This window comes from Amphibalanus amphitrite, unplaced genomic scaffold (assembly GCF_019059575.1).
Source record: "Amphibalanus amphitrite isolate SeventyFive unplaced genomic scaffold, NRLGWU_Aamphi_draft 000596F_arrow, whole genome shotgun sequence".
NCBI lineage: Eukaryota > Metazoa > Arthropoda > Thecostraca > Balanomorpha > Balanidae > Amphibalanus > Amphibalanus amphitrite.
Genome location: NW_024882090.1, coordinates 271,429 through 298,207, shown reverse-complemented (window position 1 = coordinate 298,207; position 26,779 = coordinate 271,429). Strand labels below are relative to the sequence as shown.

Sequence of the window (26,779 nt, the reverse complement as noted above, 5' to 3'; positions counted from 1 at the left end):
GACTGTTCTGTCGTCCATGTTCACTGCTGTGACAAGTGGTTCATTTTCTCTGACTTCTGTCTTGTTCACAGGCAGGCGGATTTGCATGACATACTCATCAGTTGGGCTGTCTTGCTGAGTTTGACTCAAGTCCTGTTGTTGGCTCATGCATTTGACTTTGCCATGCCGACCATGACTGGGATTCTTCCTTGGCGTAGCCTGTGGCTCCTTGTTACGGCAGGCCACCTTTGTGTGGCCCTGCCGACCACAGTGGTAGCAGGTCTCGTTCTTGAATGGACATTCCCAGTGCTGGTGTTTTGGGCTGTGACATCTTGAACATCTTTCTTTTGTCTCTTGGACACGGGGCTTGCCAGTGAGGTTTCTTTTGCTTTCTACCATGTTCTGGGCTTTTACAGGAGGCAGACTGGTGAACCGGCTTTGATGGTGTGCCTCCATGGCACGGGCCTGTGCTCTTGCCTGTTCCAGGCCCCTTGCAAACGAATGCAAGTTTTCCAGGGTCATTCTCTGCTGCAGGGCTTTCTCCCTTACCCTGGGGTCTCTGACTCCCGCAATCAGCTGCTGGCGGATTTCACGAGCAAGATCCGTGAATTCACAGCTCCTGGCCAAATGTCGCAGGCGTGAGACAAAGCTGTCTATTGACTCACCTTCTCCCTGCACGGCTTGGCGAAAAACATCGCATTCGTAGTCAACGTTTTTCTGTGGCACGAAATAGTCACTGAGTTGTTTGCATATCAGTTGATATGGATCCAGCTGCCTCTGCTCTTGGGCTGCTGCTGGGTCCCCCTGATCTGTGGGCTCTGCGGCCTGAGGCATAGGCAGGGATTCGTGCAAGTCAAAGACTGCTGGACCAGCAAAATGCAGGAGGTATGCCTTTTTTCTGACTGGATTTGACACATCCATCGCCAGACACATATTTTCCAACCTACGGAGCCATCCTGGCCACTCGTCAGGGCGAGATACGTCGAATTGCGGCAATTCCAGCGCGGGCGAGGCCATCGCTGCGCGGGGCTTTTTCGACTGAGTAGCAGAGGCTCAACGTATTTTATAGCTTGAACTTAAAGTTGCCTCGTCGCCAATATTGTTGCATCCACGTCTGTATTTGTCTAGGCTTTAGACACTGGGCTTAGTTCACGGCATGGCCACGTGGTAAACAACAACAACTTTGTGCAAGGACAGGACTGAAAACACAACAAGCGAAAGCTTGTGACGTAAGCACTAATTAGCTGCAACACAACAGTAGGCACTAATTAGCTGCGATACTACAGAAATGACACAGACGTATCCTGTACTTCCGATATATCGTCGGTCATTTTGTTTTGTCGGACAAACACGATTGGTTTTATTCTCTGCTGGCTAGACGCTTCAATTAATTACGAAGCACTGAGTGACAACACTGCTGTTTGAGGGACTATATAGCACGTCATCAGCGAGGCATCAGGACATTCCACCCGGCAGTTGGCGACGTATGTCGGTCCGCTCACAGCCCATTGCCAGCGGTGTCCTCCAGGGTAGGGTCGGCAGTGGTCAGGAGCAGGCGGTCTCGGGGCGAACAAAGTTCATACTTTGGACGTTCCGGGTAAGGTGGGCGTAGGACTGGGCTTAGGCAGACCATGTTATAAGGTCGAAGAATAGCGAAATTTAGTGGTCCGGCCTTACGTGGGTAATATAGTCGGCTTAGGTTAGGGTTTGACAGGGGCGAAGGGGGCTCGGCCGTTGTGGTCTGCCAATCACAAACTTCAATTTTCCCGATATGTTTTATTTGCTACAGGGTTTCCTCAGAGCGGCGAGCTTATTGGTCTCTTGGTATCGTGTCCGTTCTGACCGAGAGGTGATCTAATGAGGTGAATGATCGGCACCCAGCCAAGCAACTTCCCGCGGTTCCACCAGAAGTGCTCAGAAAACTGACAACAAAGCGTTTAGCGAGTGGAGACGTGATATTGGCTGTTTGATGGTCTATTAGACTCTGATGTAATTTTAGATCTATTTTTTGTGTTCTGGTGGATATATTTATGTTTACATGCTGGTAAGACTTGACGAAACCCATGCTCTCACACGCTGTTCTCTCATGCTCACACGCAGTGCTGCCGCATCATTAACTTGAATCAAGATTCTTCCCCTTACTTTATCAAGACAGATTCAGACAACAAAGCCACCGTGTGAGGCATTGCGATCACACTGTGAATTATTGCTTCTGCACACAGAGTGGGCGACTGTCTTAGCCGGTTGGCTACACTTTGAGCCCTGAAACACAGCCTGGAAAACTGGACACGAGCACCAGCTTGTAGCCCCGGACGCTGGGGATCACACATTGATCTCTCGGTAGAGCGGTGCTGCCGGCGCGGCGCCAGGGGACCCCCGAGCGCCGCCGACCCGTCGGGTCGCTCGGACTACGTGTCGGGTCGGCCGGGTCGCCGTTATGTGAATGGGCGGTGTCACCGTTCCGATCGGTCGCGCCCTCTGATATGTGACTGCGGTCATGGTGACTGAAACTAACGTGACCGTGACTGGTGGTTTCCGGTTAAAACCGGTCACACTGCAACTGTGCAACTGTCCAAATGTGTAACTGTGCACCTCGTTGGTAGCGTGCTGATTGAGCGTCGATCAGTGACATGTCATATGGCCGCGGGGCGAACTGACCGGCAATCGATTGCAGTGCCAACTCCTGTTCGCCTTGATTAGTTTCGTGCTAACAATCAATCAGCCGCAGTTTCGAATGAACGGCCGAGCTCTTATCGCAATGCCGCACATATGCAACCCAACCCCTTCGCCGAGACTGGGCTATCACTGGGCGTGCCCGATAGCTCAAATGGCAACTCAGCAATTGATTGAGTTACATTGGTCAAACAGCGACCTTGTCATGCATTCACAGCTTGACGAGTTTGCACGAACTAACCGTGGGAGTATTTACTCTGTACCGCTATTGAAATGGTTCATGTGAACCCCCCCCCCCCCGATGGTAGTGAGGGGGGAATTTGAGCCACATGATGACAGAAGAAACGGGCATCAATATGGCGGTAGAGTTAGCATGAAGTTGTTCCCTTCATGCATGAAGGCAAAACAAACTCAGCAGAGGTCACAAAAATCCAGAGAGGAAATCCCCATTTCTTTCCAGCCGCGTAAGCTTGCTCACGCACCACGTCACCGTTGCAAGCGGCCTCGAATTCCTGTGATGTTTACATCGCAGAATGTCACCGACTACCGCTATGTGCGCTGCTGCGAACTTCAGAGGACAATACCGCAGTGCAGAGGGCCCCTGTCGGCTCCGCAGCACCCCACCGCTCTCCCTCCGGGAAACACCGACCAGCGCGCGCCCCCCGTGGAGCGCGCAGCGGCGGTCCGGCTCCTTCGTGACTCAGAGGGGGTTCAGTGCGGCGAATTACCGACCCCCTCCCGGTGACTGGCCGTGAACTTCGGGTCACAGGGGTCACAGCGGTCAGTGATCCCTGCCGCGGTGAGAGGCGTGACCTCGCCGGATCGGCGGCAGACTTCAGAGAGACTCCGGGATCAGCGCGGCGCCGTGCCCTCGCCCCCAAACTGATGGATATCGATTGAGAGCTCCGCCACTCACCCCGCTGGACCACTGAGAACGCATAATGGAAGCCGTCTTGTTATCGATCGGCTGAAGGAACCAATGTAATGCCAGCCCCGCAGCTGGACGCGGACGGCAGTGGAATGGTGACTCTAGCCCAGCTTGATTGTATTCATTGCACATGAAGGACGTTTCCTTTTCTGTCAATTCGTGGAACAATCTTTAGTTTAAGAATTAAGTAATTAAATGTACAAAAAGGACTCCAACTGGACATTAATGAACATGGCTCACAATATGTTAGGACGAAACGCTCTGAGCGCACAAACATAAACAAACGCATTGCACATGTCTTCTATTGCCACATGCTTAGGCGTTTAGGACTATAGGTCACATCGCACATGAAGGTCACGCCAGTAAGCAACTAAAAGGCAGACAGGTCTTGAGCTGTCATTGAATCCTGAGAAGGTCCCCGTTTGGTGACCGGAACTTTGGGTGGCCAGACCTCGGTCTGCGACAGCTTTCCTTTGACTATCATCGCCCACCGATTGACATGGAAGGCCGGTTTTTCTGGGCGCATAAAACGTCCTCCTTTTGCGTTCCCAGCGATACTTCCTGGCTTGATTAATAATTAGTGCTAGCGATCTTTCTCAGGCAATACTTTCGCTCCAAAAAGTCGACAGTGCGCGTCCGGTGTCCCTGCCGAACCGATAGTTGATTGACAGGCGGCAGGTCGACTCGAGTGAGGAATGGGAAGCACCAGTGCCCCTCTCGACATCTGTACTTTCAATGAAATAATGTATTTTGTATTTCTATGTTTAAAAAATGAAAATACAGAAGTAACTTTATGTGGGACAACAGGCGTTTCCTTAAAAGGACCCTCCCACCTTCATCAAAGCTCATGAATTGGCATAAAAGTGATGTCGCTCGGTTTAGAAAGAGCAAAAACGAATATCTTACCAAAATTCACCGAAAATGTTCACTGGTTTTCAAGAAATTACATTTTAATTTTTGTTTAGTTTTTGGACCTCCACTGTTCCTGCAGTGACGTCATTTGGAAGCAATAAGTTGCCATCCTTAAAGTGCGGCAGATGCTGCGCGCAAGGAAGCATATACCACAACGTTGTACCAAAGGGCTTAGTATAGGTACGATTTGAAATTCGTTAGATTTGCGCTGACGTCACAAATTCTAAGTGGGCATTCAAATGCATTAGCCCCTTGTAATCCAAAAACTGCAGACTTTGAAATTAACACGCGCACTGCAGGGGGGGGGGGGTTGTTTTCAACCCCCTCCCCCCTCTGTTTTTTTTTTCGCTGTAACTCAAAAACCAATGAAGCTACGACTTTTAAACTTTGTATAGCTGTTCATCAAACAATTTTACATCACCTCTGAAAAAATTAGTGCTAGGTCATGCAAGGTCAGGTCACCAGGTCACGATAAGTGACCTCACCTCATAAAAAAGTTTGACGCTTTGCTACATCCACACCATTTGCCTGAATGCTATGAAACTTTCAGAAACATATTAGGAAACCATAAGGAACATTTTGTATGTTTCGAAATTTTTATTTCTGTGACCTTAGGTCAGGTCACTTTTTGGGGCCCGGCAATTTCAGACATAACTCGAGAAGTATGGGACATAGAAACGTCATTCTTTCACCATCCCGCTTATTTTATCAAGACGCGTCGATCAAGATGCAACTTGACCTAGTTTGGTCAATGTTTGACCTAACATGACCTCGATCTCAGGTCACCTGAGGTCACCAACGGTTTTTCTTCAATAACTTTTAATTGAATAGAGATAGAGACTCCGTTCGACGTTCATCGTGTTTGTCTCGTCAATGCGGATCGAATGATATGCAACATGACCTATTTCGGTCAGGTCATGACCTTGACCTGAGGTCAACTTTTGAACTTGACCTTTCGAGGTCATATTATATACCATTCGATGCGCCTTGACGAGCTAAGAACGATGGTGTGTGACTTATTTCTCTATCTCTCTGGGAAGAAAAGTTATTGCAGAAAAAGCATGATCGGAAAATTTGCAATATTGATCTGACATTACATGACCTCTATAGGCTGAACCGTTGACCTTAGGTCAAATCTGAGGACAGCTTAGCGAAAGAGCGTTTCAACAGCTATCGAATGTTTTTTTTCGCAACTTTCTAGCTCATCTAGTTCCCGAGATAAAGCGGGAAATATGGAGGGATGTCGAGATCGCTAAAAAATCGCAACATTTTGAGTTTGGTGACCTCTGCTGACCTCGTTTTTGACCTGACCCAAAAATGATCTTGTATATCTTGTAGATCTCATCTCAACCTATCCAATGCCGTTTACCGCTTGTCGCTACGTTGCGCCGTTTTCGAGATCTCAGGGGGGGGGGTTGTTTTGAACCCCCCTTGCAGTTCGTGTTCGGCTCAGACCCGCTGCAGTGCGCGTGTTAAATATCTCGGAGTTAAAGCATTTCTCAATGTTTTGGGTGCCCAAATCGGTAGGTAATTGCAAGCCAGGGACCCCGATTTGACTATCTAAACTCAAAACCAATGTTAAGGTGGGATGGTAACTTTAAAAATTACGACACACGTGTCCAGATCACCCACTTTCCACCCAGCTGGACAACCTGCCCACCCGCGCCGATCTTCGCTGATCAGAGGAATGACGCACGGAGTCACAGCTGTGAGAGGCACCCGCATACAGATAGAAAACTGGGCCGCAGTTTCGTAACAGTGACCCAAGACGTAGTAGCCCGCCGGGGAGGGGGGGGGGCGTGCTACTACGTCCGGTGGCCGCGCACGCGCTCAGTCGAAGGGCGTGGCTGTGCTGGGGACGGAGCAGGGGAAGAGAGGGAGGGGAGGGGCACAACGGTCCTCTGGGAAGGTCACGACCCGTTCCGGCCTCGCGCGGTCCCACTGCGCCGCTAGGGTGGGGCCCGCTGCAGCAGCAGCAGCCGATTTTCCGGATACGGGTTTCCAGCGATTAGCGTCTAACGATTGGTGGCCGATATTTGGCGCAGAGAGTGGCGGTTTTCCTCTTCACGAGAAGCTGGCAAAATATTTCCTCTGGTTGCGGTGTTTACTAGTGCGGCTTAGGGATCTTGTAGCTTGTATAGAATATGACAAACTGCCTGTTTTGTAGCTAATTTTGGCGACAACATAATATCGTCGTGCATATGTTCATAACATTAATGATTAGTATGTTTTTAATCAATTGTACCTAATTTGTTTTACATGTTATGAAGTGTCTTCTTATATAAAAATAGTTTGATATACTAATACAGTCATATTACAGTGGTCACATTCTCCTAAGGAGCTTGAATTTGCCTTATATGAAGGGCTGTTGTGAAGGTATAATTTTTCCAGCATTTGCGATAAAGTGAAGCATTTTCTTACACCCGAATATGTCAGTAGGTATAGGTATTTGAATACCTAAACATTTATGTATTTCAATTTGTTGCACCTTTCAGCTTCCCGCGCGCACTTGATGACACCATACTACAGAACAAATAGCAGCAATAAAATAAATGCCGACCATAGCTCGATTATTAGACCCGGCGCGGCCATTCTGGCGAAATTCACCGGCAATTGGTGCTTTCGTAGTCGGCCATTGAGGTAGCAGCCGGCACGCCAGGGTCCTGTCGAGACCGTCAAATGGCTCGCTCTGTATGGGCACCATTAGTCCCCAGGAGGCCCCGTATGAACCCCAGGTGTGCCATTGCCCTGGTCCCTGGCGGGTTGCTGGGATCACCATTGTGCCTCCGAGCGCCGGTAGGCTGTTAGTGCCGGCTATATGATTGCAGCCTACAGTCAACCCCGCCAGGAAAATACTGCAACGGAAAACAACATTACCCGAAACAGCGTCGGGAAGGAAGGGAGGCGGAGGAAGGCGCGTGCTGGCCAGCTCGGTGGGGCGGGGGAAGGAAGGGAGGCGAAGGAAGGCGCGTGCGGGCCAGCTCGGTGGGGTGGGGGAAGGAAGCAGGGCGGAGAGACAGGGAGCCTGGCGCGGTAGCAATCAGCTCGCTCGGGGAAGGAAGGGGGAAGGTTAGAACCAGCCTTTTCTGAACAGCGAGGTGTGAAATGAATGCTGAGTCAGCATCGAGCTTCTCGCTAAGAATGATTCAGAGGAAATATAAAAAATCTAGTAGTTTTAAGTTTTAGCTACATTCAGTCCACCAGGGAAGTTTCTTTTGCTGTGGGTATCATGCTCATTATTCATGTGTCATGCAGTTGCACTGAAATTTTGTGATGCGACAAGTGACAACATTCATAACGTTAATAGGAATGTCTCATCTGAAATTAACGTTATTATTGCCCGATTTATTAGCTGAAAGCGCAAACTTAAGTTGAAGTAAAACTGCATAGCAATCATCTCCCAAATGCGTCCCAAAATATTCAGGCGGTGCCTGAGGCTGAGCCCACCTGTTGCCGACCCGCTGCCGCCGTTTGGACATCACTATGGGCCATCACAGAGGCGCTCACTGCTACCGTTCATCCCATCATGGCGCTTTATGGTGGGATGAACGGCGATCTTCCAATGATACACTGAACGGCACTCGGAGGTCGGGTGGGCGGGCTAAAATGACGCACACCCTGGAGAGTGGATGATGGTGCCTCCAGAACGAGCACTCAAGGTGCCTTATGTTGAATTTTTTTTTTTGCCATAGCTTAGCACTTTATCCTTTCTCGACATTTTTTTTGCACTATCAAATGAGTTGTTATACCTATGTCTATATTTAGCCTCGAAGCCATTGCTTGTGAAGAAGTCACCGAACTTGAAGACCAGTTGAACACTCAGTGTAATGCTGGCTGATGAGCGAGAAGGGCGTAAGATTGTTTCTTGTGTAACAACTCTGTATATGCAGAGTTAGATAGGAGATATTATAGGAGATATTATAGGAGCGAAACGACATACAAATATAAGAACCGCAAGCAGTCTTTAAAGGGAAGGTTTGTAAAGAAAGTGCATGGTTCTACAATGTACACACTCAGGAATGCTTTGAAATGGATCGCATTCATCACCTTTTATGGTAGGTTGTTGAGCACAACAGTAAATTTATAATCATTTGCATTGAAGTTTTTAAATGATCAGAAATGGGCTCAATAGCAAAACAAAATCGTCTTCTCTTGCCACATCTTAAGCTCTGTTCGGCGGTTGCAGTTCATACCGAACAGCTTCAATGGTTGCATTCAAAAGAAGGGTTCATTATATTACAGACGAAAAATGTGTCGTTCAGTCTTAACCCTCGCATGTGTGCGGCGTTTGCCAGCTTCTAATGTGTAGGGGGGGGGGGGGTCGGTTGGACCCCCCTTGCCGTTTGGCCCCTGATCGAGCTAGAGCTTCGCGGAAAAACGAGCGTGTTGCCCGTGACGAGAGGAAGCCGATGATACCCAATTTTAAGGTCCTAGGTCATTGGTTGACCTTCCAGGTCAGGTCAATGACCCAAAGTCGGGAAAATCGGGACCTGTTAGAAAGTCGTAAAGTGTGACTGCTAAGGGGTTTTTCGGGGTGCTGATCACGAATATCGTGTTAGTTTTGATCACAGATGATGTCTTGAAGCATTTAGACCAGGTCGGGTCAGGTCAGGTCAGGTCAACCAGTAGGCGTCGTGACGGGTATTCGTAGTACGTGTCAACCGCCTCTGACAGCTTCGTAACATGTTACGGAGTCACCAAAACTACTTCGTAAATGTTCAAATGGTTGCTAAATTCGAATTCAGCTCCAAACACTAGCCTAGAAACATGTAAAACTCGAAAAAGTGACCCGAGGTCACCCGAGGTCACCAAAGGTCAATGACCTGACCTGACCTTCAGGTGTCCTTGACACACACGGGAGTAGCATCAAATCACATGTTTGAACGTTTGAAACCACGAAAAGCTTGCAAACACGCGGCTAGTGCGAGCCGACATACGCGAAATCGCGATTCCGGCCAAACATGGTCTCGGAAAAGAGGTCACAGGTCAAAGGTCATTTGGGTCGGGGTCATGAAATTTTCAGGGTAGGTGTAAAATTGATCAATGCGAGGGTACTGAAAGTTTCGTCGCGATCGGCCGCTTTTTACGCGAGTTATTCGCGAAAAACCATGGGGGGGTCCATCCGACCCCCCCTACACATGCGAGGGTTAAAGCGGGAAAATGTCTTTGAACTGTTGTTACTTGTTGCAATATTTAGTTCTAATCAACGAAATGAATGGGTGTCCAGATCCCAAATCAGAGCAAGAAACGCGACCAGTTCGCCAAGTCACGCACGTCGATATCTACTTCTGGCGAAAGTTGTCCTCGCCAGTCACCACCCGTCCCACAATTTCACAATAATTGGCGCTGCCATTCGCGCCACAATAATTGACGCTATTAGTGGATAGTCAGGTCGTTTGGGCCGGCTAACAAGGCTTGTCAACTCGACAAGATGGCTGTCTTAAAATATTCATGTGTCAGTGGTTTATGTTGATGAAGTCGCGGAGGCACCAGGCAGCTCCAGCCACCCACTTTTCTCTTTGAATAGAAAAGGATGTTTTGATACTCATCTCATTGTCCTTTCAACATACATGATTGTCACTATACGATAGGTATAGGTAGGTGGGCAGGGAATCTCTTGAGCTTAGTTTTTTTAATTTTTTGTTATGCATTGTTAGTCCTGACAATCACACTTGATTTAATAAAACATAGACAAATGAAACGACAAACATTTCCTATCGTAATTTACACCAATTATGTTTTCCAGAACCATATAGACCTGTTCCGACGGAATTACTATCTCATTATACGTAGGCATTCATCTTTCGTCCATTCATAACGAACATGCAGGATTTAGTCCTTTATCGTCGCATTGTAAAGTCCATGGTGCATTGGCTGTAGATCGCTAGTACACTGAAAGCATTTTTACACTCACATCGCCGTATTAACACCATCTAAAGGTGTAAATAGCAGACTGAGCACTATACACAGGTCTATAACACGGCAATTACGCTTAGAAACTGATCAAAGCGAAATTACACCTCGTTGGTGTGCAAATCACACCCATACAACACCTTATGGGAGTGCAATGCTGAACTTTAACACCTAGCTTTTGTTCATTTACGAATAACACCTTCCTGTAGTGTAGATGATCGCGCTTCATGTGTGCTGTGTTATTGAAAAAGGATCCTTGATCTGCGCTTGCCGCATTTTTGTCTTGGCTCAACACTGCTCTGAAGTGTAATGTACCGGACGGCAAAGGCGCATGCGCGTGACGCCGCTCGCACCCACGCGGCTTTCAGTGCGCCATTGTGCTTCAACGAACGTGGTTGTTAGTGTGCTGAGCTGGTGTGACTATTGAGCATTGAGGAAGACCTACCAGCTTCGGAACGGGTAAGTAGATGACAGCATTTTCGAGATAATACTTTTTCTCGAAAAATTAGGACGTGCGTGATTTCCAAAGCTAATTTGTAATGCAGGGATGGGAAAAATGAGACGCGCCGTGGCGCTGGCTCTGCTCTGCTTCTCTTGATGATATTTATGGCACTAGGATTATTGGTTTTTGCTTCATCCTTGTTTACTACTAGAACTTCGTGAAATTTTTACGTTTGGAGACCTCCAGTGACCTCAGCAATGACCTGATCAAAAAATGACCTGAATGATTCTGAACGATCTATAACGAGCTATCTGTTGCTTTTGTCTGCGTCTTAGCTATACTTTCTTAGATAACCTGGTGTGCCCCCCTCCCCCCATGGCGAAGTTGGCTGAGAGGCCCACCCGGGCGCGGGTTAAACTTTATGGCAGCGGCAAGTATGACTTATGAGTAATTTCGCCTCCCATGTGTGTTTCAGAGAAGGAACTCGAACACCTTCTACTCGAGATGTGTGAGGAGCAGGTCGTTTTTGGCCCTGCGACAATCGAACGGATCGTCCACCATCGCAGATGGCGAACTTTCGGTCGAAAGGGAGAAGATCGCCAAATTCCAAACAATGGCGAACATGCAGGACGAGCTGCACATCACGAACATCGCTATCTTTTTCGAGCGCGCTCGAAGGCGCTGGACTCGAATGCCTAGCCCCGGTTCATATCTGCAGAGGACTCGCCGTTTCATGTACTTGTTGCACGGATCAACGTCCAATAAACGTTGATATATTCTGACATTATACTGGTGTTTATTCTTCGTAAAGAGCGTGAGCGCGACCGGTGCAGGGGAAATGGGGAGGAAAGGGGAAGGGGGTCTGGAATCAACAACACCCGTAAGCGGATCGATATATACACTCGGAAGGCGTGCTCTGCTCTAGGTGTAACACTACAGTAAAAGATCAATCACGAGTGTAACCGCCTTTTTCATCCGCCTGGAGCGTGTACACGTGCAAAGTCAACGCCCCGGGCGAGTGTCTTGTTACACTTTATTTGAGTGTAAATATTACACCTCAGACGAGGGTAAAAAACGCAGAATTTCAGCTACACCCTCCTGAGGTGTTTACACCCGAGGAAGGTGTAAAAAAGTTTTCAGTGTATGAGTTCCACCTCGGCTGTAGAGTTCCACCCGGCTATCCAAAGAATGACATGTCTGCGCTTTTGTCCGCTTTGAAAAAATATGTGTCTAGGTTTTTTTTTTGTCTGTGATTTGTCAGATCAGCCACTAACTAAACTGTCATGTCTGTATTTTATTTGTAACTCGCTCACGATCCCGATCTCCCACGCGCCTGTATTTTACGAACCCACCCACTCACGTGTGGCGGACATTTTGTCCACCATTTTGTTTGATTTTGTCCACATTTGATGGACCCGCTCGGTGCTCACCTGACCTTGGTTCTCGCGTTTGGTCCGTTTCAGCGGAGACCCCGGCTCTCGGCTCGACCTGTGCAGTGGACCTGGACTGTGATCCGATCGCCGAGGCCGTGTGTCTGAACACCACCTGCCAATGTCCGACCTCACACCCGATCGCCAACGGAAACGAGTGCCTGCCAGGTATGTCTCACAGTTTAATGCCTCCTAAGTATGTCTCAGTATAACGCCTACGCCTCCCAGGTATGTCTCACAGCTGAATGCCTCCTAGTTATGTCTCAGTATAACGCCTACGCCTCCCAGGTATGTCTACGGTGTAATGTTTCCAAGGTATGTCTCAGTATAACGCCTACGTCTCCCAGGTAGGTCTCACAGTGTAATGTCTCCTATGGTATGGCTCACAATGTTACGTCTCTTTTTATTCCTCACGTTGTTCCTCAAATCCTCACGTCTCCCAGGTATTTGTTTACGGTGTGCTATGTGCATTCTCCCAAGAATGCCTTCCGGTCTATAAATGTCTCATAATATATAAAGTCTATCATATCTCTCCCAGCTGCGTCTCCCCACTGCCTCACTAGTAACGTATCCCAGACATTCTACCCTTGTCTTTTACCTTCCAGCTATTCCTCCCAGTAGGCATAAAGCCTGCTCTAGTGCAGGCATTCTTACCTTCCCACAGTGTAATATCTCTCAGATAATCTGCCCAGCTTTGTCAGTGCCTTCTATCCGGCCCAAACTGGCACCGTGGTGCCAATCGACGGAGTTGGGTACCAGTAGCCCCCTCCCCTCGCGTGGGACCAGTTTTCATCCGCTGCCTGAGGCGGTTGAAATGCTCCCTTCGTGCCGCCGACTTTATGCCGGGGAGTTATTGCCGCCTTGTGGAAGAGATAGGCACTTTGGGTTCCAAATGTTCTGGTGTGCCGCATGGAGAACAGAATACCAATATGGAAGACGTTGCGTTTCATGCGTTGTATCATGCGATTTATGGTATCCTGCGCCCACCCGAGTGTCGTTGTAAGTCTGTCATCGACCAAAACAATGCAGTTCTGCCAACACTTGTCAAGTATTTTATGTAAATGTTGCTTATTAGGTTTAAATTGAAGCTGATTCAGTCATGAGCATTGAGCACTTTGTTCTCGTTCATTATTCGAGTATACTGTGGCCAAGTTATCTGCCAAGTTATAACACCCGTCTTATACTGTTGACTGGCGGTGGCGATGCTGTATGCCCATGTGCCCACTGCTGCATACGATACCATCTTTCCTTGATCGGGTGCCGTAATTCAACGCATATTTTCTAGCCAAATGCGTGGCATACGGATAAACTGTTCATGTCAAGCTGCAGATAATAAATGGCATATCCTAGCAGCAATCTTGACCATAACCTTTTATCAACCATGACCTTCAGGCTTCCAATTAATGCAGCTGGAATGTTTGGATAAAGTATAAACAATTTTTGTTCGAGTTTCTTGTAGCTTTATTTCCAGTAAGCATTTCATTTTAAGCAAACAACTTGTCATCGTATAAACTCACTGTGCCTCTAATTCTCCCAATCAATTCTTTGTTTTAACGCTGCCTGTCCTGTGTCCAACAAGTAGTCCTGTTGAACGCTGCCTGCAGGCGCTCCGCTTTTTGACCCGTTATACCACGTGCCGAGGCCCGCAGTGACCTGACACGACCTCTCTGACTGGACCCTCAGACCGCGTCACGACCCTTTTCACCGTGACGGTCTCGACCTCAGACCCCCGCCAGACCAGTCGCGGATCATGTGTCGTGACGTGTCACGTGACCGGCGACACGCACCTCCCCTCCGCCTCCTTCTCCCCCTCCTCTCCCCTGACACGGCGTGGGTACTGGGTACATATGTACTGGGTATTACAGAGCGATCTGCCATGGGCTCTAAGTATTGTGAGTACAGTACAGTACAAAAGTGGTTAAGGAATCGATGTTGATCAAAGACAAAAGACAAAAATATCGTAATGTGAGATGTCACCGTGGTTCATTTCAGGGTAAGATGAATCCAAACATAAAAAACATCAGCTACTGTTAGCTTTAGCTTGACTTTTATCCTTGAACGTTTTTAGTCTGTCGAGGAAACTAAACACATTTTTTGCGGGTGACTTATTAACAGCAACGGCCCAAAAATGCCAAAGAACTTCTTCGCAGGCATGTCATAAAGTATGTATTGCTGTCTTCATTCCGCATTCCACCACGACGCTCCCCATGGCCCAGAATAGCCATCGGAAAGACGCTGTCCTTTCAGTGTACGTATGTGTTTTATGGTGGGAAAAGTTAAGTGTCCTGTCGTCAACAACTCCACCTTTCAACACTTCAATACAGAGTCAGCAATAAGCTATTTATCCGTCGCCGCCCTCGCGCTTGCAAAAAACATTGTCATAGTGTGTAACGGGGCTGTATTTTGTCCGTTTTTTGGAGAGGTGGAACAGCCCAGTACAGAGAGCACACAGCATTAGCACCGCCTAAAGCAAGATAAACGAACAAGGCACAGGAGGCGTTGGGGTGGCGGCGGGCGAACAACGACTTTTTTGCTGGCTCTGCGTCGCCTGTCGCTGCGTCAACTGCGGGTGCGGCGGCGCCGCCGCGCCGGCTCAGCCGCCGCAGGTTGACAAGCGCTTAAGTTGGCGACGACCGATAAAGGTCTTTATACGCCGTTGGCGCATAAATTGCCATTTATCCGTCGCCGCCCTCGCGCTTGCAAAAAACATTGTCATAGTGTGTAACGGGGCTGTATTTTGTCCGTTTTTTGGAGAGGTGGAACAGCCCAACCACCCCACCGAACCGCGAGGCGCGCGACGGGGAGAGGTAGTAACGTGACGGTACACGCCGCGGAGGGCAGGTACGACGGCCCCGCGGCCGGCACTCGGGGTAGCCGCCGTGTCGGGGCCGACGCGGCCTGCTGTTAAATACACGAATGTGGGGCACAGCCGGGCGAAAAAGAAAAAAAAAAACCACGCACCCGACGTGGGCATCGGAACAACTACGCGAACCGGCTCACAAGCCGAAGTGATACGACACACAACGAGACACGTCCACCACACAGCATGATTGAGTGAGTGCTAACGGCGCCCGTGCGCTGCGATATGCCTTAAACATGCAACGAACAATTGGGAGACCGCGCCGCGCGACCGCGATAGGCGGTAGAGATGATGGCACATGGTGCAGAGGGCAGGCACGACGGCCCCGCGGCCGGCACTCAGGGTAGCCGCCGTGTCGGGGCCGACGCAGCTGGTGTCTGGATTATACACGAGCCCGGGGCACAGCCGGACAGAGAGGTACGCTCACGCGACTAGGGTCGCATACCATCAGATGGAGCGGGTATGTACACATCGCGGCATAACATAACATGACATCACATAACCTGAAATGAGACGATACACATCCACCACATCATACACCTGAATTGAGTGAGCACGAACGGCGCCCGTGTGCCGCGATATGACATGAACGATGCACACCAACGTGATGAAATGAGGGGCGCAGAGTTAGCGGCACGTCATCATCATCATCATCATAACCAAGCTCATGAAACAAAAAAATACGGGCTGAACTTGTACAAAATATAAGACAGGCGCAAAGGCAAAAGCTTAACTCAAAGCGCCTTGTCTGAATGTCATACATAAACAAATGTAAACACGTAGAACGGTCCGCGCGGCCCCGCGGCCGGCGCCCATTAGGGCAGCCGCCGTATCGGGGACGCCAGCCGGAAGGACGTCCAGTTCGCCAACGAGCCCGTTCGCTGCCGTGCGGTAGCCCGCGGCCGGGCCCCCAGGGGGCCCGCCGTGTCGGGGCCGCACGGGCGGGGAACCGTCGCCCGGCCCAGGGCAGAGACGAGCAGGTGAGACCGCGGCCGGCCGCCCCCAGGCGGCCGCCGTGTCGGCCCACCTGTCGCCGCGCAGGCGGCCGGGGTTCGCAGTCCGGGCTGGGCGACGTCAGTGCGAACTTGAGCCGAGCTGCAGCAGGGACCCACACCGGCGGAGGTACCGCCGCAAGGCAGATGAAGACCAGCGCCAATGACGGCGACACCGAGCGCCCGCGGCCGGGACCATATTCTGTCCCGCCGTGTCGGGGCTCGCCACCCGTGATGAGGCATCGAACTGTTGGATTGATTGTGTAAGAGCAAGTATTGCAGATCCGTACGTCTCCTGCCAGGAGAGCCCACGGCCAGCGGATACACCGGCTCCGCCGTAGTGAGCTCCGCGTAAGACACGCTGAGAGTAACAGCTGGCGACACCAAGCGCGCGCGGCCGGGACCAATTCCGACGCGCCGCGGCGGGGCCCGCGACCCGTGATGCGGTATCGAACGTCTGGATGAATTGTGCGACAGCAAAGCTCGCAGGTTGCTCGCGTCATACCACGAGAACCCACGGCCGGAAGACACAACGATCCTAAGACGTCATGAGAGTAATGACTGAGCACCCGCGGCCGGGACCGTGCCATCCCGCCGTGTCGGGGCCCGCAGACCGTGATAGGATGTCGTATATGAGCCGCGCGCCAGGTGGAGCAGTGAGACAGTTTGGTGCCGGAGTCGGGCCAGCCGGAGTGATGCCGGAGTTGGGATGCCGGAGTATCACCTAGCGGGAGCCGGAAGAGACGATCACAATCGTGTAACGCGACTCCAAGGCATGTCATGGCAGGCCTGTACTGGGCACCAGGGTACGCTCCGAGCGTTACAAACATTCTGAGAGCGAGACAGAAATCCTCTACCATCATCGCGGAATAAACCAATTAATAAGAAACAAGGAGCTCAAAACAGAACTGATTGGTCAAGTGTCACATAAAAAGCGGGCGATTTAGATGAGGATGTCGGTAAGCGACCGCATAGGGGGAGCTGTTAGTATTGCCTACGACGCTCAACGACGATGAAACCGTGCCATCCAAATTATTGGATGGCAACCGAGTCGCCCACAGAAAGAGGAATCGGCTGGAAAGAACGACGGTGTCGTGTCGCGGTATGGAAGTCAAAGAGGTGGTGTGGCGATCAGAGAGGAGGTAGGTAGCGGGGCCAGCGTAGGCACAGTGTGCATCTCCGGCAGCGGCAGCTGCTCCGTAGGGGGCGGCAACGGCAGCGGTAGCATGACACGATGAGGTAGCGCTTGTCGCTGCATCGCAATGTCCGCCATCCAGCAGCACCCGCCGACCTCCTCGTGGACCAGGTGACGCCGGCTGTTTACCCGCGCGCTGAGCACCGTTTGGGTAGGCACCGTCTCCGTAGTGGGAGGCGGCTGAGGCAATTGCCGAAGCTGCGATCCGCTCCGTGCAGCAGTACCCCGCAACCAGCCCCGTCCGCGAATTGTGACCAAGCGCGGCGGGGCCGGCCTGAGCCCGCCGTCGACGCAGACCGGTAGAGGGTTTCTCGGCATGCCCGATGTGCCATGAAACAAAGGTAAACATGAACGTCAGTGAAAACAAATGCAATGATACACAGCGATAGGTATTCCCCGCGGTGCCATCATCGCCGCCAGGGGCACTAGCGAAGGAAATACTTTGAGAAATGCAGTGAGGGCGGTACGACACTAGGAACTCGTGGGAGCATCGTAAACCGACATACTATGCCAAAAGCAGAATGAATAAAAGCACATTATCATGTGAGGTGGACAGATGCAGGGTGGTCATTTGGAATAGATGTAAAGGCAATTGGAAACATCAGCCCTGTTTGAAGCGAACAGGGCAAAAGCAAAACCAAACGCACCCATCGAACCACACGGTGTGACATTGTATCTGTATCGCAGTCAGTCCTCAGCGTCAATAGCCGGCTAAGAGGAGATGCCCAAAGTATACACCTTCGCGGACCGCCGACCAGCTGAGCTGGATCATGCTCACGGGCCACACCAAAGACAGTAACGCGCACGGCGGAAGCGGCAGCCAGTAACAGTTGTTATATCGTACCAACGATAGGGGCCGGACCGACCACCCACGGCGTGATACTTATGAGCTGACCGCAGCCCCGCCGGTAAAAGCTGTTAGGAAGCCTTCACGCAAGAAGCCGATCGTGGTGTGAGAGAAGCTGACCGAGCTCGACCGGCAACACCTAATAGTGAATATGTGTCCGGAATTCGTAACTCGCCGCTAGAATTATTTTCGGTCGCAGTAAAGTTGACAATGTCTCCAACTTGCGAACAAAACTCGGGTGGTTGTCCCCGCGCGGTATGTCCGATTTCCACACCCTTGTCCTCACACGATAGGTACAAGGTCCTACAGCGCCGAGAACCCGAGCAACGAGCAATCCTGTTCGTCGCTAATAGCGCTATCCCCGCGAGAGACCATCCAGGCAAGATCACTTCTTCCATCTTCCCCGTCCACGGCTGGAAACGGGCAAGCGGCGGTTCGGCTATCGCGCTGCAGCTCTGCTGAACAGCCTGCCACCTCACCTGTCGCAGCTGCCTCTCGCCGTGAGTGATGTGCAAATGTTCTGAATGATTAGATAAGCAACCGCGGATATGGATTCTGAGCAGTAATCGCCACGCACGATGTATGTGGATCGCTCTGAAATGTAAATACGATGCAATACAATACAATACAATATCATCCGCACTGTATGGGCTTATCGCTGCCAACCGGCAGAGAAGAGCTCACCGCTGCTCCGCCGTAAATGTCGATTATCTCATCAGGACGGTAGACTCCATTGGAATGAATCTGTTCAGCTGCATGTATACGAATGAAGAAATAAAGAGTGAACACGCACGGTTAGCGGGACCCGAACATACGCAACCCGCCCCGGAAACTCGAAGGCGAGACCAAACCCCGCCATTCCGGAAGATATCAGGGCGGGAACAGCCTCCGCCATACCGGGAATATACCAGGGTGGGAACAGCCTCCACCATTCCGGGAATAGACCAGAGCGGGAACATTCTCCGCCATTCCGGGAAAATACCACGGCGGGGGGGGGGGGCACCTCCGCCAGTCCGGAAATATACCACGGCTGGCACAGCCTCCGCCATTCCGGGAATATACCGCGGCGGGAACAGCCTCCGCCAAGCCGGGAATATACCGCGGCGGGAACAGCCTCCGCCTATCCGGGAATATACCACGGCTGGTACAGCCTCCGCCATTCCGGGAATATACCGCGGCGGGAACAGCCTCCGCCAATCCGGGAATATACCAGGGCGGGAACAACTTCCGCCATTCCGGGAATATATCAGGGCGGGAACAGCCTCCGCCATTCCGGGAAGAAACCACGGCGGGGACAGCCTCCGCCATGCCGGGAATATACCAGGGCGGGAACAGCCTCCGCCAGTCTGGGAATACACCACGGCGGGAACAGCCTCCGCCATTCCGGGAATATACCAGGGCGGGAACAAGCTCTGCCATTCCGGGAATACACCAGGGCGGGAACAGCCTCCGCCATCTTGGAAATATACCGTGGAGGCCCTGGAGGGAACAGCCTCCGCCATGCCGGGAATAGACCAGAGCGGGAACATCCTCCACCATCCTGGAAAAATACCACTGCGGGGGCCACCTCCGCCGGTCCGGAAATATAACACTGCTGGCACACCCTCCGTCATTCCTGGAATATACCAGGTTAGGAGCAACCTCCGCCATTTAGGAAATATATCACGGCAGGAGATATCTCCGCCATTCCGGGAACTTACCAGATCGGGTACAGCCACCACCATAAGACAATAAAGTCTTACAAAACACGCAAGTTTGCGGCGAGATATCGACGCATCCAGCGTGCAACGCCGGGCCGCCCAGAAAGCAAAGCTATCGCCCCCCAACAGCAGCATGCTGAAACGAAAATGAAGAAAAGGCAAGGAGGGACGTAACCAACGGCATGTGGACGGAACGGAGCAGTGCCGTACCCGTAACTAGTCCGGGAACGTACGGCTAAACCCGGTAACTGCCATAAAGAGAGTCGGTGCCAAACTCGTGGATGCCGGCCACCAATAAGCCACAGAGGCGACTGCAGGTACAACATCCGCAAGCCCGGCGGGTACAACGGCCGCCAGTTCTGCGGGCACAACGTCCACCAGCCCCCGTGAGTCCACCCACCTCCGGTGACAGCAGGAAAATCATCTGCAGGCTTAAATAAAGAACACGTCGCGGGGGCTATGGCGGGTATAATGTCCGCCGGTAATTGGCCGGGAACAACTGCTGTTGGTATCGGCAGAAAGAGAGAAAGGAAGAACGTTACTCGCCCCTCACGGTAATAACGTAATACACACCCTTACCCCATCCAAGCGGAATACGCAAGCGATCCTGTACCGGGAATCGAACCCGGGTCGCCCGGGTGAGAAGCGAGCGCTCTACACTTGAGCCACGACGCCCATACGATCCGTACTCCCGGGGCGGGATGACGCTCTGCGACAACACTGGGTAGGGGAGGGGAGCGAAACAAAGAAGGGGGGACGCGGCCCTACCCAGGCCCGGGCCTGGGTCAGAGCAGCGTGCCTCGCATGTCATACACCGAATATGGGGGCAAAATGGAACTCGACGAGTATGCATGAACGGCCGGTGGCGACCGACGCCGTAGAGCGGTAAAATGGCGACAAACAGCACGCAACCAGGGCCCAGGCGATGGTAAACCGAGACAACGCGTCTAGGTCTATACTGCCCTCAGCAGAGAGTATGTCCCAGATATCGGAACGTAATCACCAACCTGGATGCCAGCAATGTTTCACAAGGCGTGCTGCCGCAGTGGGACTCCAGTAGAAGACTTAAGTTAAAACCAATAACTACAGCGAACAACGACTTTTTTGCTGGCTCTGCGTCGCCTGTCGCTGCGTCAACTGCGGGTGCGGCGGCGCCGCCGCGCCGGCTCAGCCGCCGCAGGTTGACAAGCGCTTAAGTTGGCGACGACCGATAAAGGTCTTTATACGCCGTTGGCGCATAAATTGCCATTTATGTGTTGATCCATTAAATTTATGGATAGACTGCTGCCTTGAAGGACAATAATCCCCAAATAATGTTCGTCTCAGGTCAATTGTGCAGTCTCTCGTATAATCTGCTTCGCCGAGAAATGTCGGAGCACCTCACCTAATCCGCCAGATAAATGCCACGTCCGACATCAAACCTCAAGGAGCTGCACGACGTCATCGCTTGCCATTCTGTCCCTTTCCAGCGCTGTGACCTTTGAGTAGCCCTCGAGGCTCCATTTGTCTGACGTTCGTGCTTTGCTGGTCCGTTTCAGTGTCTGGTCTGGACGGCTATTGCACGGTGAATGCCCAATGCAAGCCGCACATCAACAAGGCCCAGTGCTCATCGGACAACAAATGCGTCTGCATTGCAAAACACAAAATGCACAAATACAACGACGGTACCCGGCTCTGCATCCCAACTGCAGAACACAGTAAGCTATACATCGTATATTTCAATTTAGTATCGAGACCAAAGCCTAAACTGAAGCCAACAACGCGGTGAGCATCCGTTTTAAATAACATGTCATTTATTAGAAATTTTATTCATCAAAGCTTATATTTTCGGGGAGACTTCTCTATTGTATCACATCTGATACAAAATATTTCTGAATGCCACGTTGCGTGTGTAGGAAGATTATATTGATCGCTGGTGAGCTTGTTTAGTTCTCCAAAGTCGATAACATAAGCCGTGATAATTCATCGTCAGTCTTAGAAATGGCTGTTGTGATGCACCACAGTGGTTGGTCCCGCTCGTCGGCCTTTGATCCTCAGTGTCGCATGTCTACAAACACCAAAGGACTGTTTGGACGTAGCCAGAATCGTTAACTGGACACCACAAATACGATTTGATCCTGTCATTAGTTTTCGGAACCAGAGCACTACCTACAGCAGTCACGCGTCAGTTGATGTTAAGTTTAGAGTAAACAGGCGAATATCTAAGGCTCAAAGTGTAACCAAAATACCCTTTTTATGCTTAACCGTAAAATGTCTAAGTAACGATACAATAAAAAAACTTTAACTGATTTCCTAAAATAGGAGCACTGAACAGTAGAGTATTTAGTTTTTTTTTTTAATTTCTTCCAAGGCACAGGTCCGAGGCAGGGTATACGAGTATACGTAGGTCCGAGGTACGTACGTTACCCATCTTTCATGTGAACTGGATATTGCATTATCACACATCCTAGGACAGGTGAATAGAGGTCATCCTAGCCATCGATTGGCTTTTTAACGGCGTCCATCACAGGCAGCACTCTGCTGTTAGTACCAGAACAGGTGCGTTTTGTTCCGGGTAAACAGCATAATAAATTCATATCGCCAGCCCGGCAATCGTTAGGGCGCCAACACCAGTTATGGCAGCTCAGTTCCTGATGATAAAGAGCTTAGGAGGTATTGTTTGTGCCGGTGGCCGCCCAAGATATTGGAATGGGAGGAGCTTTTTGAGCTGTGGTCCAGTTCAAGGCCCTGGCAATGAACACTAAGGTTCAGAAATGATAAACTGTGCCCAGATAAGAGCATCAGTTATCTGTATTTCTGAAGCTATTGTGTCGGATTTCGACTGTTGTTATCTGGTAGCTTTGTATGAGCTTTTTCTTTAATTAAGTATGAGTGCTATGTGATTACTTACCATGCTCGTAGATGTTCGATTCGTTGGAAGTCTATTCACCTTCTCTTACCGTGAAGCTTGCAATGAAAATATGGAATAAAATTCAATTTGGAATGGATCCACTACTATATAATGGTAAATGTCGTGCTATCTGACGGAATCAAGAGGCTCTCAGGGGCTGACAGTTGGTCAAATTGACGGCCGAGGCTCCGTGGCTACCGCAGATCTATACTTTTTCACTTCGGAGAAGCATCAAAGCCTCCAGGGAGATGCCGCTGAAAGCCATCCCTGTTCCAAACAGCTGGCTCCACTGACGTCCCGGACACGGTGACATATGTAGGTGCAGACTGTGGCGCGGCACTATAGTGAGAGATAGAAGAAAAAGGAAGAATGGAAGTACTAAACCAATGTGAACATGCACAGGTCGCTGTGTTAAATTTTCAGTGATACTTTGTTTAGGTCTTTTGCTACGCTCGACCACCATTGAAAGGTTTGGGTGGTGTGTGGTTGTGGCTGGCGAAAATTACGCCCATACCCTGCCGGTCTAATGCTGTTTCCATTAGTTAAGCCCCCGTGGCCGTGTCAGCTGTAGTGGCCGTACCTACCTGTCCGGCCGCGGGCGGGCAGCACAACTTTGACCGCGCCGCAGCGTCTGACGTAGCCCGAGGGACTAGACCGGTGACAAGTTGCACCCCGCAGCGGGACACCCGACGGCAGCCAATTTGATCCAGGCCGCGCCGCCAGCCCCGTAGGTGCCGGGCCCGATTAAACTTTGGTGGTATGGAGACACGTGGGATTGGTCATTTGTCAAGGTTGCCGTGTCAAGGGAGCCGAGTGGATGTTACAGGTCGCCGCCAGCTCTGTCGACCGACGCCAACGCAGTGTTGATACAGCCTCAGCTATTCAATTATGCCCGCGCTAGTTTCGAGTCTCTGTCGTAGCGTGTGGCTTAAGCCGTGCTCAAGTTGGACAGATATTGAACCAATGTGAAATGGAGAGCGATGTTCGAATGTGATGTAAGCCTGGATCATAGAAGTCCTGCGTTGGACTTCGGATATGGTGGCACAATGGGTCATGATCTAGGAATTATTTTCGGCTATAAATATCAGGGTTGACTGGTAAAGTCGGCCTTTAACAGAACGATATTTGCTAGTGCCACGTTATATCTGCTATTATATAGCTGACATACTTATCTCGTTGTCCTTCAGTTGCGGAAGCTGACACGGTGCGATACCGCATTTATTTCAGTTGCGGAGGCGAAGAAAACGCCCGTGGACCCGGTGATGATCGCGATCCTGGTGTCTCTCGTCCTGATGTTCCTCATCATCTGCATCGTTCTGCAGCTGTTCAGCAAGTGAGTTACTCGAAGCAGCTGCATCTTTGGCAGTGTCATTCGCTATCTCAAATAAATCCCACATTTTTTTGTCAACAGGTATGTGCGTCAATTGTGTAAGTAAATATGTAAGGCTGGGTGCTTTCGGCAGTTGCACTTGGCTTTTATTAAATTTGTAAACACCAGCGGCTTTTTCCGTCGAGCTACTTGTCAGATTTTAATAGTTGCCACTAGCCAAGCATTCAATGACGTTAACCATCGGGTCGATGGTGTGATGGTGTGGTAGATGCTTAGCTGTCAACGACTGAACACTACGGCATCCTTAATTGCAGCGCCATTTCATAACAGTCAATGTTTAATAGGTGATGAAATTTATGATGGAATGTTGGCAGGTTAAACTTGACGGATTAAAGCTATACCGGTTTGATTTATTATCCCATATTATCTTATATTCACGATTTAAGGTGGAAAGGTGGCTGATGCTGATGGTTCGGGGCTGCCCCCGGAGTCTGGGCCTGTTTCCTGGCTCCAGGTCTGTGATCGGGGTTCAGGGCCGTTCCCGCGACCTGCGGTCATCCTTGGGTCCAAATTTGCTCCCTGGGTCCAGATCTGTTCCCGGGGCCGGGTCTGAACCTATTTCCGGGGTCTGTGTTTGTTTTCGGGGTCCAGATCTGATCCCTCGGGAACCGTTCCTCCACCGACTGCAGAGTGCCTCTTCCCGCCGCCCGCCCGTCCGGCCGGCCGGCCGGGCGGGACGGCGCGGCGCCTGGCGTGCCCGGAGCTGATGAGCGCCCGGGTCGATGTGCTGCTCATCGTCACCGATGACCGACAGACATGCCCCGGGGCGTATAGGGCATTCAATCAAACGCCGCCCGTAGCGTCCGTACTGAATACCGGCACTGCGGCCGGCCGGCGGTACAGAAATCCTGATAGAGTGGGAACAGAAACACCCGGGTCCCGGGGTCAGCTGGATTAGGAGCCGGGAAACCCGGGCCCAGCTAGATTAGGAGCCAGGAAACCCGGATCCAGCTGGATCAGGAGCCGAGAAACCCGGGTTCAGCTGGATTAGGCGCCAGGACGGGACGGGACTGTGCTTGGTGAATTGTTTGGTAATTTTTGACTTCTTATGTTTTTTATTTAATTCAGCTGTGAGGTCTGATAACGACTTGACTGGAGGTTGATTGGCCATAGCTCATTATTTTTTGTTTGTGTTCGAACGATATTTTTTAGGACCAAAGCGGTATCTTTTTTATGCCCTTTTCAATGCATATTTTCCCGTCCAAGGGCTGGTGCAATATTATATTTTTTCTTCTTATAATTATATTTCTTTATTAAAATTTCGTTATTTCTGAGGCACGTTTCTCAGTGCGACCATTGACCGTCCTTCTGCGTGCGTGTGTGTTTCCACAGGGCGCGCTTTCGGCAGAACCGCACCATCCTGAACTCTGCCAACCCGCGCCTCATGAACAGCTCGTTTCTGAAGGGCTCCACCAAGCTGGGCTCGGCGGGCGGCCGTGGCCGACGCGCCTCACGCGGCTCCCTCAACACGGTGCCAGAGGGCGAGCAGGACAAAGCGGACGGCGCCGGCGCGGAGCGGACTGTCGGCTCCGGCTCCGGCTCCGGGCACGGCTCCGGCTCCGACCCAGTCAGTGAGGGCCAAGTGGTGCCCCTGCCGCCGCTGCGCGCGCCCGGCGCCGCCGCACGCGCCCCCGGCGAGCCGCCCACCGGGCACGCGTAGCAGCCGCCGCCAATGCAAGTCCAGCCGTGTGTAGACCCCGTAGTCTCTGTTTGCTAGTTTGGTTCGCTGCTCGCTTGCTTTCATTCATTTGACAGAATTGAAAAGCAATGTTATGATGAATGTGCCCGTTTCCCTTAAACTAGCCCTTGGCCTGCCTGCCACTTACGTGCCATTCCATATCATTTTTCTTGGTCGGGAGATCAATTGAATAACAAATTTCAAGGTACATACGATGAAATCGGGTAGCAAACTAGTTGCTCCAAGCTGCACCTACTGCATCCTTGCACTATGAATGAGGATCATTTTTCTCGAGCCAAACTTTGCCACTTAGTTTTTTTTTGTGCAGTCGGTTCACCGATGATTGCAAAAATTGATAGGATTCTCAGACCCAGTTTATTATAGTGGATCTGTAATAGAAACAAAACAAAATCACCATTGTCTTTGTCATATGTATTCAGGTTTGGTTGATGCGAGCGTTGTACTTACGCTTCCCCAAGCGAAAAATGATATTCGTACTTTAATTATTTGCAGTAGTTATGCCATGAATGCCGCAAAGAAGGTTCTCAAATACTATTGAGGCATATTTTCTGAAGTCACAATGCGCCAAGTATATGAATGGATATCGATTTAGTATCGATTTTCAGTTGTAAGCTCTGTGTACCGCCATGGCTTCTCAGTGTCCCAATTCACGTTACAGATCCATCCACATGTTGAAGTCTCATAGACATCAGCACATGTAAGTGAGGACGCACTCGGCCCACTTTGGTCAGCATGTTAAGTCACCCATTTCTCAGTGGTCATCTGTTTTGCAGTGAACCTTGGCACAGTGAGATAGAGAACATTGTATGGCACTGCATGGTATTGCAATCTTTAGCGAGGCACTGACAAAGCTGAAGCAACCAGGTCATTTGCAAGGGGGTCAGGCGTTAAATGGTTCGGCTTTGAATGTTAACGGCTCCCTAATGGGT

General features: G+C 50.7%; 2 protein-coding genes and 1 long non-coding RNA gene across 5 annotated transcripts in view; 2 read left to right on the top strand and 1 right to left on the bottom strand.

Annotated features, from left to right (window-relative positions):
* LOC122394523 overlaps positions 1-26,779 on the top strand; it is a 39,104-nt gene that overhangs the window by 8,669 nt on the left and 3,656 nt on the right. The window contains exons 2-6 of one of the 3 annotated variants that reach the window (XM_043391449.1): positions 12,311-12,445; positions 21,410-21,568; positions 23,989-24,094; positions 25,484-25,718; positions 26,509-26,547. In XM_043391449.1, coding sequence (XP_043247384.1) covers positions 12,311-12,445; positions 21,410-21,568; positions 23,989-24,094; positions 25,484-25,718; positions 26,509-26,535 — 662 coding nt within the window. In that variant the 3' untranslated portion in view covers positions 26,536-26,547. Of the gene's footprint in view, positions 1-12,310; positions 12,446-21,409; positions 21,569-23,988; positions 24,095-25,483; positions 25,978-26,508; positions 26,548-26,779 lie in introns of those variants that run through there. The other 2 variants (XM_043391450.1, XM_043391447.1) reach the window with 2 other exon arrangements.
* On the top strand, positions 10,557-11,631 carry LOC122394524. The gene is made up of 2 exons (XR_006258883.1): positions 10,557-10,864; positions 11,323-11,631. It is a non-coding gene; the product is annotated as an uncharacterized LOC122394524 (long non-coding RNA).
* On the bottom strand, positions 14,659-17,659 carry LOC122394522. The gene is made up of 2 exons (XM_043391446.1): positions 15,663-17,659; positions 14,659-15,578 (listed from the first exon to the last, which is right to left on the bottom strand). Exon 1 carries the CDS (start codon positions 16,990-16,992, stop codon positions 15,670-15,672), a length of 1,323 nt encoding a protein of 440 aa, XP_043247381.1. The 5' UTR covers positions 16,993-17,659; the 3' UTR covers positions 14,659-15,578; positions 15,663-15,669.

What these genes read in the sequence shown, in the direction of transcription:
- LOC122394522 (XM_043391446.1), bottom strand. Translation starts at nt 16,992, where the DNA reads ATGATGGTAGAGGATTTCTGTCTCGCTCTCAGAATGTTTGTAACGCTC.